General features: G+C 23.5%; 1 protein-coding gene across 3 annotated transcripts; it reads right to left on the reverse strand.

The window, feature by feature from the left end:
• Positions 1-488: 488 nt before the first annotated feature.
• LOC113552711 (UNC93-like protein MFSD11) lies at positions 489-9,003 on the reverse strand. 3 transcript variants are annotated; one of them, XM_026955571.1, is made up of 11 exons: positions 8,927-9,003; positions 8,619-8,762; positions 4,707-4,845; positions 4,299-4,468; positions 4,027-4,203; positions 3,646-3,914; positions 3,451-3,576; positions 3,206-3,395; positions 1,955-2,090; positions 1,745-1,875; positions 489-626 (listed from the first exon to the last, which is right to left on the reverse strand). In XM_026955571.1, exons 3-11 carry the CDS (start codon positions 4,791-4,793, stop codon positions 608-610), a joined length of 1,305 nt encoding a protein of 434 aa, XP_026811372.1. In that variant the 5' UTR covers positions 4,794-4,845; positions 8,619-8,762; positions 8,927-9,003; the 3' UTR covers positions 489-607. The 3 variants fall into 3 exon arrangements, with proteins under 3 accessions (XP_026811372.1, XP_026811373.1, XP_026811374.1); XM_026955572.1 differs by lacking the exons at positions 8,619-8,762; positions 8,927-9,003 and adding an exon at positions 5,995-6,280; XM_026955573.1 differs by lacking the exons at positions 4,707-4,845; positions 8,619-8,762; positions 8,927-9,003 and having other exon boundaries at positions 4,027-4,192; positions 4,299-4,418.
• Positions 9,004-14,625: the final 5,622 nt, after the last annotated feature.

Below are 14,625 nucleotides of genomic sequence, written 5' to 3' on the forward strand. Positions count from 1 at the left end.
AAATATAAATAAAAAACATTAATTACAATTTTTTTCAAGACCTTTGATATAATATTTATACATTAATAATGTATAACTAAAATATATAATTTTACATGTATGTCATAGTATACTTAATACAAAATTATTTTGTTTCATATTATTTCATTTATCTAATAACGATAGACAGTATAGTTACTTTTATTATGAATTAAATGCTTATGATTTAGATAAAGTGGAATATGACTAGGTATTTTAAATACAATTATATATATACATATATACATATATTAAATGTATACTATTAATAATATTAATAATAATAATAGTAGTAAAATTTAAAATTTTAAGTCTAAAATATAAATTAACTTTTATATAACATTAAAGTATATTTTTTAGTATTTTATTAACATTTTTAATATATAAATTATAAATAATCTATGAAATATTATAACCTACTTATATCTTTGGTATGACAATTTTGAGATTTTTATTTTTATTACATGTCAGCCGTCAGGTATGTATATAAGTTATTTATTTCTTTACAAATTATAAAATAAATTAAATACAAATAACTTGACGTACAATTATGATGGGTCAAATAATTCACTTAATGAACATTTAATTCTTATATTGCTTCATAATATCTAAAAACAAATAAAGAATTGTAAATAAGTAGAACAAACAGATACATAAATAAATTTCTGTAGATAAATATTTTTAATTTATGAAAAATAATAAATATATATTATATTTGGCACATTATCACTTTAAATGTTATATAAAACAGCGAGTAAGTATACATTATTGAGAGTATTTATATGAGAATATTGATATTGATATAAATTTATCTAATCTTTCATCAAACTATAATAGATTTAATAATTATAAATCATTTAAGACTAAATGATTAATGAGTAATAATTAATAATTGTATGTTCCATAATGCATAGAGAAAATTGATAAAAAAAGATATTAGCCATTTGTATACATCGCGATATTATATAAATAGGCAATTTTAGGACAAATATTTACTATAATAATAATAAATAAACTCATGGTTATCAGTTACCTTTTTAAAATCAATAAAATTAGTAGAAAAAACTACTATATCTAATCACAAATATTTTAATGACGAATGCAGAATTTTATACATATAATATTTGATATTCCAAATTTCCAAAATTATTGTAAGTAAAGACATTTAAAATATTAAAATGTGTTCTAATAATCTAACCTCAAACGGCTAAATCACCTAATATAATTAATAAATGTTGTTATCTTTATCCATCATTATCATTTTAAAGGCATTGTAATATATTTTTCATTAACCTTGACTTTATGGGTGAAGATTGTAGGTTATAATATCAAGAAGTCAATTGATTTAATTATATAATTAAATATTGAAACTATTATCTGTGATCAAATGATTATTGGTCGGTTTTCTATGATCCATACATTTTTAATTAAGTAAATATTAAATACCTATTAAAACAAGTGAATTTGAAAATAATACAATTAACTCAATACAACGATAATATTTACTATTTCTAATTGGTAATAGATCAATTAAATTAAATATGTAAATCAAAAGCCTAAAGTGATGGTTCTATGAAAGTTAAAAAATTAAATGTACCTAACACAAATGAAAAAGTATCGAAATGATAAGTTTATGTAAGATGGCATCTAAAAGTTTATAATAGTACCTACTATAGTAGCATAATATGAGTAGAACGTTTTTTGAATAATACAAAACTTATCTCACCGTTTATCAGTAGATTCTTCCACTTTAAAGAATGATAAAGTAGCCATAGTTAATGAGACCATCAATAATATTAGTTGAATTTGTATTCCAAAATAATTGCTATAGTAAAAACTTAGAGCAGCTGCTATTGACTAAAAGACAATATTATAGATATTATTTATAAATGTTATAGGTTACAGGTAATAAAATTATTAAATAAAAACCAAATACCTGCATGAAATTGAACAAGGCCATGGGCGGAGCACTATTTTCAGAATATTTCAGTCCAACTATATTATAAAGTTGAGTATTGAAACAACTATCCCCAAAACCCAAAAGAAAACTGCAGAAAATTGCTAGATACTGGCTAAAATTGTAAATAACTATGAATGTACTTGCACCACTTATTATACATATACAGAGTGTCCCGCGAGGATTAACCCATTGCGATATCTCCTGAAATAATGGAGATATCATAATTCTGGTTTTTTAATAAGATTTCTTAGGGACAAGATCTATAAATATTTCATGTTTTAATTTATTTTTATGTTTTGGTAAAAAAAGTATTATTTTATTTAATTATTTAAAAAAAATTTAAGATAGTCATTTTGTAGAGTTTTTTTTTCTGAAAATATTGACGTTTTAATATTTTAATTTCATAAATTTCCTGATTTTTAATATTTTTTCTAGTTTCGAAAAAACTGCGAAATTATTATTATGTTTATGTCTTGCCAAAAAATAGGACAAGATAATAATATCAAAACATTTAATTAGGTATTTAAATTGTGGACTATGCCATACTCAAATTACCAACAAGCCATAAAATATTAACTATTACGTATTTATACGTTGGCAGACAAAACACCTTTTTTACTAAATTCAAAGTAAACAAAATACATTTGTTTTATCTATTTATTATAATTATTATAATATAACCGTATTTAATAAAACTATGTATAACAAAAATGTACATATTGATATTTTGTAAAATAGTTATTAACTTTATTTAAAAATTTAACAATGTTGAAGAAATAAAATATGACGTTTATTGCGAGCCACACTGTAACCTGTTTGCCAGCCGTACGAGCACGCGGGCCACATGTGTGATACAATGATACCACTATGGCATATCGCAGTTTTTTCGAAACTAGAAAAAATATTAAAAATCAGGAAATTGATGAAATTAAAATGTTAAAACGTCAATATTTTCAGAAAAAAAACTCTACAAAATGGCTATCTTCAATTTTTTTTTAAATAATTAAATAAAAAAATACATATTTTAACTTTTTTACCAAAACATAAAAATAAATTAAAACATGAAATAATAGTAATTCTTGCCCCTTTGAATCTTATTAAAAAACCAGAATTATGATATCTCCATTATTTCAGGAGATATTGCAATAGGTATATCCTCGCGGGACACTCTGTATATCTTATAATAATATAATAATAATGTATAGTAAAAAAATGTTTATGAATTACTTGGGATTAATGAACGATTTGGCAGTTGTATCACCAAATGGTGAGTCGTCAGGTAAATTTATAAATATCAAACCATATGCAACAATGTTAACGATAAAACCTAATGCAATGACTGCTGAATGACTTAATCCTTTCGAGATAATGTTGTTATCAAAAGTTTTTTGGCCCAAAATACTGAATATCAAACCTCCTATAAAAACTTGAATGTATTTGAATTTTTCAAAGTAATAATCAAATGTTTTAACCTAGAATTTCGCCAATGCCAATAAATAGTCCTGATAATGCCACAAGTTGCTTACTATTGGAACCCATTCTTTTAGTGAATCCAATACTTGAACTATAGACACTAGCATAGAAAGACAAATGTAAACCTGTACAAAAATCATGGAAAAAAATAATAAATCATATAATATACTTCTGAAAACTATTTTTCTACTAACCCGTAAAAAAAAATGATATATTTAATAAGCGCATGTCTTTTGTTAAAAAAAGCGATTTGGTATTTTTGATTTGCTGAATAAAACTTATTGTTTCTACTCGTTCGTTTACTGTTCCTTCTGAGCTCACAGGAGATCTTAAAAGTAAGAATAATAATGCACCAAATACACTTACAGCTATGAGCACAGTGTATATGAATGTTCGGGTTGATTCATCAAAATTATCTTTATCGCGTAGGGCATAAGACACAAATGCATTTCCTAAAAGCATACTTAAAACATAAACAAAAATTATACATAGATAGTATATAAATAATACATTGTATGCGTAATGATTTAATATTTAGATTATACGTGACATATATTATGTACTAAAGCTAAAACCTCATATTCGATATCATCCAAAATACTCCAGTGTTTCTAGACATTGTAGATGAATCAGAGTTTAATGTTAAGTATGTTCCTTGTGCTGTCCAAAGAATTGCAGCACCAAAACCTTGTACCGCAGACATAAGATATAATAAAAATGAAGACAGCCAGAAAAATGATACTAAAAACATACTAAATCCAATGATGGCATTTATTACTCGTAGGAAATTATTTTAAAAATCCAGTATATTATAAATTATAATAATATTACGTAAACAAATACAAACGTGTAACAAATTGCGCCAATGATCATAGCTATCTTACATCCTGTAAAATTGACAACTGATGGAGAAATCCAATTAGCAAACCCAAAAACAAAATAGCTAATTGACAAACTAGTATAACCATCGCCAGTAAATGAAGGATAGTCATGTTGCACACTTCTCAGTAAGGTTTTCTAAAATGAGTATAAAACATTATTCCATTTTTCAAATAAATGCATATGGGTAGTAATGGTATTTTTTTAATTGATCACTGTAGGTATATTATGATTGTTATTATTATAATTATAAAGATATCCGTAATAGTCATTATGCAGGTCTATATAAATGACAGTCATAATTTTAACTGTAAAAAAAATATTCTTCGAAATATATTTATACATTTCCAATCAGAAATGTTTGTACGATATTTACTTCGATATTTCCCATTGACTGATATGCCGCAAAAAGAAACGTGAAGGACAAGCCTAACAGGCTTATATTGTATAACCTCTTATCCATTTTGTTTTACTTAATTTTGAACTAGCTATCAACTTGATATTTTGAGTACTTTCTGTAAATATAATATTAATTAGTACTTCAAATCTTCAATTATATATTATTATATATTTATTAGTTCACTACATTTTAACAATTATATCTTATAAAATATTCAAGAAATAATAGCAATTTAGTTATAAACTTATAAATAAAAATAACTTAATGTTGACTAATACCAATAATTTATAATTAAATTAAATACCAACCAATAATAATATATACTATAGTTGAATATAAATAATATAAATCCAAATCTGGCAAATCCTAATTCCTATAATATAATATCTACCATTTTTAGTATACACTTTTAATATAATATTAAATTGTACCACTATGTAGCTTAATCAATTATGTAGTTAAATGCAAAATACATGAATATTTTTTTTATTGCCAATTAATAAAAGCCTTATAAATTTGGTCATTATTTGTATATATTTTTTCCTAATAATAATAATATGATATAAATGATAGTTTAGGATTTTTTTACATATCTTATGTTTTTGTTACGATAAATTATCTAGATTAATTAATTTTATAAATTATAGCACTTGTTTGTTGGGTGTCTCGCGAAGTCGCGATATTATATTATTCTTAGGAGCTACAATTATTATACAATCACTATAAATGTGCAGTGCTAAATGCTAGTTGCTATCTAGAATTATGCACTTCAACCGCAATAATTGTGAAAATAAGTAACTATTTAATTCTTACATTGGCAATCGACATTTTTGTGATTGAAGTAGTTTATATTTTAAATGAAACAATCAATGTAAACAAAATACTTTGAATTTCAAAAAAAATAATACTAAAAGCAATTCTTGTAGATTATGTCTAAATAATAATATAGGTAAGTTTTAATATTAAATGTATGTTCAGCAGACACTGTAATCTCAAGCAAATACATAGTATTTTATTATTATTTACTATTACATACTGAAATCTCTTGACTTTAATTAGTAGAGGTGTCGATTTTACGTATCAATACGTAAAATAATACGATTTTAATTAATTTTGTTAGACATTTTTTTTTTTATTTTAGTTCTATAGTTTTTTTTAGTAATTTCTTTATGTCTAGATTTTAAGGTTGTTTTTTTTAAATTTGATTTGAATAATAATTTAATATTTTCGATTATTTATTAAAAATACACAATATATGGTTTACCTTGGAATTGTGAATCGTAATCTATATCGTGTATCCAATATTTAGTACATGATATATTATTGACTATTGTAAATAATATGTATAGGTACTGCTATAACGTATTATGTGTCTATTCTGCAGCGTTGAAACTTATATTAAAATAATTAAATCGATTTAAATCCAAACAAAGACCAAAGTATACATACAATTAATCTGTAGAATTATAGGCACTTATAAGTAATTTTAACCACCATACCCATTATTAATATATTACATTATATATGTATGTAACACCAAGTACCAAGTATTGTATATAGTGTATATACATTTGTGACCGGCGAACCGGACGACTACTTCAGAACAACCGTCAGAAAACACGACAAGTCTGAAACTGAACAGTTGAGCAGCCAAGTTAGGCAGAGGTTATATTATTATATGTAGTAGGAAACGCCCAACGTTGAATACAAAAATTACTGACCGGTTATCTTCAATATTATATAAATATAATAATAATAAACATTTTAATTGTCTTTATTTTTTATAATAATAAACAGCGATAAGAAGAAACATGGGTTCCCAATTTTTATTAAGTTTTAAATTTCACAAAAATTTGTCAATTATTATTACGCTTAGGTTTATGGTATAACGAAAAAATATTACTGTGCTCTGTTATGAAGTAAGTATTAAGACGTGTACTTACTATCTATAATTGTATAACTTATACCAAGTCGCTTTTATAGTCATTGAATAGGCTACTATAATGGATTGTGTTAAATTTGAATTCAGTCAGAAATCATTGCATATAATAAACGGTTTTGAGCAGAAATAGTCTGTCAACTTGTGTTTTAAGTATATTTTATTGTATTTTTATATTGCTATGTTAATTACTTGGTACAGTAATTTATACAGCTATTATAGTTATACAGTAGGTTAAATTTAACCTAATCAATTAATTGATTTTTAAATTTTTAGTTTTTTGTAATAGAAATACTCATAAAGAACCCTGTATACAAACTAAAAAAAGCAATTAAAATTTAAAAATGTATATATTTTTAACTACAAAATATTTTGGAAAAATATTACTAAAACAAAATTTTAAAATTGTTGACAATTGTACGAAATTCTTATTTCAAACTTCAAACATTCATAAAATTTATTGTATATTTCAGCTCAAATTTTTATTTATTTATTTTTATTTTGGTAATACCATTTTCAAGCCTTTTGATGATTTATTGTCTAATTTATTGATATATCTTATAGAAAATATTTTTTTTTTAATTACATTAAGTGCTATTACAAACATTTGGAAAAAATTTCAACTACCCGTGGTAATTTCGGGGGTAATTCGTTTTTAAATTTAGCAAAACAAAATAACAAAATTGATTTTATCAAATTTGAAGATAAAGCATTTTTACTGATCCACGGTAATGACAAAAAAAAATATATACAGACGTTAGGTATTATAAAACCAATACCTACATTCATTGTTGTTCAAAATTTAAAAACTATTATACACAAACCATTATCAGTTATATTTGTTAACGTGTAGTATATAGTTTGGAAATTATTAAACAATGAGCATTTATCATTCAGTAAGTGTTTAAAGCAATTAAGTATGCATTTTAGTAAGTAGTCGATAAAAAATAAATGTATTTGAGTACAATATGATTCATATATACTTTTGTATTAAGATGGTGTTATATATATATAAGTATTATAACAGTGAGTTTCCGTTATTTAAAAAGAACAATGTTTTTTTTTCTGAAATTATTTATAAATGAAAAAAGCCTTCCTCATATAGCTTATATTATATACATTGATAAAGTATTTGAGGATTTTGAGTAATTTGAGTAATATATTAGTATACTACTACTATACTATATAAATAAAAACTAGCAAACTATAAAAAAAGTATGCAAATATAAAAATGGAAATATAAAATAAATCGATATAATGACATAAGTATAGAGTTGACGAGAGTAATATAGAAATTATAGGTTTTATTGACAGACATAAATTATGTAATTTAATATTTAGTAATAATAATTTATATGTTTAATCAATGTATTAATGTGATGGAAATTCTATAATTTCAATCTAGTGTTATATTTAAGTTATTGCTTTTAGGTTTGTAAATCAATTAATATTAAGATATATTAGGCTAAAATAAATGTTAACTATTGAAATATGTATTCAGGTATATATATGACCGTTTACGGTAATATAAGATGAGTTTTAAATAAGTACTAAAAGATATCAATTAATAATCTCAATATTTTTTATAAAATATAATATATCATATCGGCATATAAAATATATTACAAATATTAGATACCTATATATTATGTGTATATACGGTCCAGGTGTTATTAGTTTTATAACAAAAAATTATCAATAATAATTGGTTTCAAAAATTTAAAATAATTGTATATCATTCAAAATAATACTAAGGTATACTAGTTACTGAGGACTGAATAATTAAGTTACGTAATTTTTCGTAATAAAACAAAAAAAATTAATTTTTCTTGATTTTTATTTTAATATAGGTATAAATTGTAATGATTATCCATAATATACATGTATAATCTGTTTAAAATAAAAAAAAAGAAATAATATATTGCAATAATGTGTGCAGTTTTACATACCTGAGACCGGTACAACTTGACTTTATCAATTATTACGGAATTACACAATTAATGTAATTTGATGACATTTTAACCGCATACAGACGTTGTATTTTTTCGTTCGTAAATTAAATTTTGAATGATTCTCGTTTATACATTAGACGACTTCAAAACAATAAATAAATTATAATAAATTATTATCCATATAGCTGTATGACATACATATTATTATTATTAAATCGCTAAGCAATCAACTCAATTATTTACTAAAGAATCTAAAAACTCAAATTTAACGATGTTTTTCGCATGGTAATTTGTAATCAACTAACCAACATTTGAAACGGTTTATAATACGAGAACATCGTTATGTAGGTCAGTAACGCACCAACGCAGTAATAATAATAATAATTCGTGAAAGGGTGATCACTGATCATCATATGTAAATAACCGGTTTGTCTATGTAGATGTCGCCACTCGACGGTGAACCACTTCTGTTTAACTACAATTCAAAATACCTATACTTCAGGTATAAATGTATAATACAATACCATAGCTATAGAATAAAAAAATAGATTAAAATATAAATATTATGTATTAATTAATTGTAGTTTCTGTGCTTGGTACTCATACCCACGGTTATATGGTTGCGGAATGGGTAATGATAAGCAGTGCTCGAATGTTATTTTTGTAAACGTCGACGTAGAGCGCTATCGGTAACAGTTGACTGAACTAAGTATATACTATACGTTTATACTATTATAATGTCTTGGACGCAATGGTGAGTTCATGATTTTTTTTTTTTGGAGCTCAGTTTTACTTTCAAGTTTAAAAATTATTTAACATAATTATTCAATAATAATTTGAAAATTCGGCATCAAAGCCGCATCCTATTTTTGTTGCTAACAATTAACAAATATAAATACACGTGACGGTACCTATATGTACAACCGTGATTATAATATAGGATATATACTATTCGATTTATTCAATTTCGACAAGTATCGCCGTATCGGTAATATCTCAATAATTTAAAGACCTATGAAACGTCTTATTTATTTAAAACTGTGATATTATATGATCTACAATTGCGATGATTTTAAAATCATATTTTTTTATAACTATGCACATACCGGTTAAAAGTAGGTAGGTTTGAATTACTATGGAAAACTTTAACGGCAATAATAATGAAAGAAATACTTAAAATCACACTCCATATTATACTTATATACATTATACATATTATTAGGTATTGCATAACACCATTTAATTAAAATTTAATTAAGATATAGGCGCGTAACTTAATCATTACATTTAAATAAGTAGGTACCTCCTACTTACCTATATTTAGTAAACTATTTTGAAATATTATAATTGAATAGATTATTTTATTTTGTTGTTGAAATTTAAACCAAGTAATTATGCATACTTTCTTAAAAATATTTGACTAAAATGTTGTCTAAAAATGTATTAAACAACACAACCATTTTCTATCGTTTTTCTTTTGTCACTCCACTTAAATCTTGTTTAGACGTATCGACATAATAATTCTTTACTAAGAAATGCAATACTTATTAATATTTAAATAAAATTTTTGAAAATGCCTAGTTGTACAGGTCAATGAATTGAGCTTAAAAATTTTAATACAGTTTTGGTGAATATTTCTAATTTATAATTGTTTATCAAAATACGTCCAAGTCCATGTGGCAATAAAAAATTTACACTAATGTGGTAGCTGAGTGAGAAGTGTCGTTACAAGCTCTGTAATACTGCATCTGACAAATCCCTATTGATCTGATGAACAACTCCCCTAGCAGAAAGTGTTTATTTATCCTTACTGCGATGATAAACATAAATTACCTTAATATATGATATGGTCATATCATCTCACGCGTCATGCTATTTATGATACTACCTACGTGGTTAAATAGAACATATATATTGATGACAGGTTATCATGTGTGTTAGATTTATAAGTTTAAAAAGCTTTTATTTTTATAACATTAACGATAGTCGATAGGTACCTACTAAAGAATATTTTTTCATATATTTAAAAATATATGCACGATTTATAAAAATTACACACATTAACTCACTATAGGTATACCTAATATTAATAATTAATCAAGTTCCCACAATTCAACGAAATCGAAATTAAAAATAAAAATACAAATCTATAGCGTTAATTTATTAACATACTTGTTTGATTTATACAAATAAATAATAATATATTATATATATAATTATTTAATTAATTGATAGATTATTGAATTTAATAAACTTTAATAGTTATCTTTAGTATTGTCATGTAATCAAAAAAATATATATTAACGCTCATCAATCATAATTATTATTACACAGGTATCAAAAATAAAGATAGCTGATCAATAAATTTATTTTTAATCTGAAATGGATTTTATATTTTATTTATACATCATAAGTAATAAATCAGTTTCCAAAATTTTAATTAACATTAATAAACCTTAGATATCGACGATATCGTATTAAATATACCTAACCAAGGTATATTTTCTATATTGCAATATATTACTATACAGTATGTCCTGCGAGAATTTACCCAATGCGATATCTCGAAAAAAACTGCGAATTATTTAATACGATAGTACCATAGTGGTATCATTGTATCAAACATGTGGCCCGCGATATCACTATCGTATTAAATAATTCGCAGTTTTTCTCGAAACTAGAAAAAATATTAAAAATCAGGAAATTGATGAAATTTAAATGTTAAAACGTTAATATTTTTAGAAAAAAAAAACTCTACAAAATTGTTATCTTCAACTTTTTTTTAAATAATTAAATAAAAAAATACATTTTTTAACTTTTTTACTAAAACATAAAAATAAATTAAAACATGAAATATTTGTAGTTCTTGTCCCAGTTAATCTTATTAAAAAACCAGAATTATGATATCTATTATGCAATGGGTAAATCCTCGCGAGACACCCTGTATATTATATACATTTTAAAATATAAAATACAATTTTTATTCATTTTTATTGCTTATTATAAATTGATTTATTATTTTTATTATTAAAGTTCTTAAAAACAGTTTTACTTGCAGTGCAATATTAAGGTAGATTAAATTATATAATACATAAACAATAAAAAAATAGTGGAAACCTATTTATTTTGAACTATAATAATTAATAATTATAAATAGCGTATTAATTATTACTAGGTATATTAGAAGAAAAATAAACATTTTACTTAAGTTGGAAGGGAAAATTGTAGGATTTGGATCACTGTAATATTTTTATGATCATATCTTAAATCTTGATCTTGACGTACTTAACCGGATAATCATCGTCTTATCGATACCTCAGTTGTGTGTCGCCGGAAAACATGACTGAAATGTACATATCACTTCACTTCAGAGCTTTGTACAACATAGCTGATCAAAAAAATACTAATACAAATTAATTGACGCTAATTAAATAGACAAAATAAACTTGAATTTTAAAAATATTAATAAATATGTCCAAAAAATGTAGGTATATATGTAATCAATAAAATACGTCAGGACGTAATTCATGGAGTTTTTGAAATTTGGGACTCAACTCGAGGTAGTCGCGATCGACCAAAAAATAAAGGTTGTCAATATAGCTGTGTATAATCTCGTTTTTAAGTTTTTTGTAATTATTTATTGCTTTTTTCTTAATATAATTTTTATATTTGTGGGATATACAAATATGTATATAGGTACAAATTTACAAAAAAAATAATATTTTAATTGTTTTCTGAAAAACTTAAAAAATTTAAGAAAATACGAAAAGATGTCGCGATCGACTGGTTGGCCACCGCTGTTCTAGAGTACCTACCTTTTACCTATATATTTTACCTTTACCTATAATAAAAGTATTTATACCTCTATATAATTAAAGAAAAATGTTTATATTAAATTGTTAATAATAATTTAGCTAACCATATTTAAAAAGTGTAAATTTTTTATACATTTTAAAAATCTCATAACTCGCTTTAAAATAAAAATATAATAAAACGCCTATGAGATGCCCTAGATAATGTTCTTAACTTTAAATTTTATAATAGGTCATTTCAATCTAATTTGAGAAATTAATATGGTTATAATCATTTTTGTGAACGTAAAATTTGCTATGTTGCGCGTGGGTTAGAGAGAGATAACAAATACTACGTTGGCATCCTCTTAAGTCATTGCATAACATTTACCTACGTGTTAAATTAGAATTTAGTAATAAACTAATAAACCATTGCATATGAATATGATTATTATGGGTGAAAATGGTCTGTCAGCCTATATTATTACCAAGTATACTTATACTTATTTATATTATTATTATTACCTATTTTATTTTTTTATACATATCAATGTAATTCGTAGGTACTTACGTGATTAAACAGAGATTTATCATGGGCGCATATCGATTCCGCCGGTTATCAATTCTGTCGGCTACCGTTTATAATATCTACATATTGATTCCGCCGGCTATTGTTTAATGTTCATCCCTCCCTTGTAATTTGTAAATGTATTTTAAAAATACAGTCTTACATAATATACTATATAATATATATATATTAATAAATAATAATAATAATAATAACAATAATCGTATAATAATTAAAAACTAAAATGTATAGTCTAAATTGTATAAAATAATAAAAATAAAACTAGTCAATATATTTTATTTTATTCCGTGCGTATTGCTATAACGTATTACGCTACATATAAATGTTAATGATGATTCTTGCTTCTAACTAAAAAAAACAAATTATTAAAAATTTATCAAATGATTTGAACGATAATAAAATTTCTAAGATCACTTATTTAAAACATGTGTCCAAATATTACCAAAAGTAGTTACATTTATATTAATTAGATTAAACATTTTAATTTTAAATTATACTTTATACAACTATTATTACCTATCATTTTATACAGTTTAGACTATATACATTTTAATATTTTATAATATATCACATACATGTATTAATTAGAATATATATTTTAGTTGTGAATTAAACAATTATTATTATTTTATTCTTATTATATACCATATATTTTAAAATACATGTACAGGATGAAGGGGAAATAAACAGTAGGAAAGACCTATTTGACTTAACAAATTTAAACTAAGTAATTGAATCATATAATCTAATTATAGTATGGATATTGGATCATAGGTATACCATTTTGAATTTTCTTTAAATAAAAATTAAATATATTTCATCACTTGACCTATTATTCTAAACAGTATTTAAATAATAAGTATTTACACTATTTCAAAAAGATTTAATAGATTTTTCTAAATTTCAGTCACTATAATCCTATTTATGTATTTACATTTTGTTCTATTCTCTATTTAAAAAAAATATTTATGATGTCTTTTTTCTTGTTATTATATAATGTATTTTTATTTTAATTAACTATACTCTATATTATACTGAACTTTAAATTCTTAATCTCCACCACAAACATTACGCTTATAAGGGAGTTTTCAGCTTGTATTAATTTGTTATTTCTTTTGTTTTTTATTGTTGGTAAGAAAAATAAAATTTTTGTTATTATATAATTCAAAAATGCGACTTTATCAAAAACCTATGAAAGATCCTGAAGCTTAACTTAATTATAAATATATAAAAAATGTATAAAAATAAAAAAAATAAAATATCATTGATTTTAAACACAATATTGCTACATTTAAACATTTGACGTTATTTTGTTTTTAATTTTGAAGAATAAAATAAAATATGTTAATATAAAAATATAATTAAAAATATTATACTTCATTATAAAAAATTATCTTATTCCTTAAATCTTTCTTACATTTAATGACTAGACATTAGTATCTATCAATAACAATCTAATATTTAGCATTTTCTAACAAATCTAATATTTTATAATATTATAACAGATTGTATAATAATGCCTCAATATTTTTAAGTTTGAGAGCTTAAAAGGACATCAAACCCGAATATGCTGCCTTTATTTTATATAAACCATACCAAATTTGAGTTCAGTAAAATCCATTTT

Source organism: Rhopalosiphum maidis, chromosome 2 (genome assembly GCF_003676215.2).
Source record: "Rhopalosiphum maidis isolate BTI-1 chromosome 2, ASM367621v3, whole genome shotgun sequence".
Lineage (NCBI taxonomy): Eukaryota > Metazoa > Arthropoda > Insecta > Hemiptera > Aphididae > Rhopalosiphum > Rhopalosiphum maidis.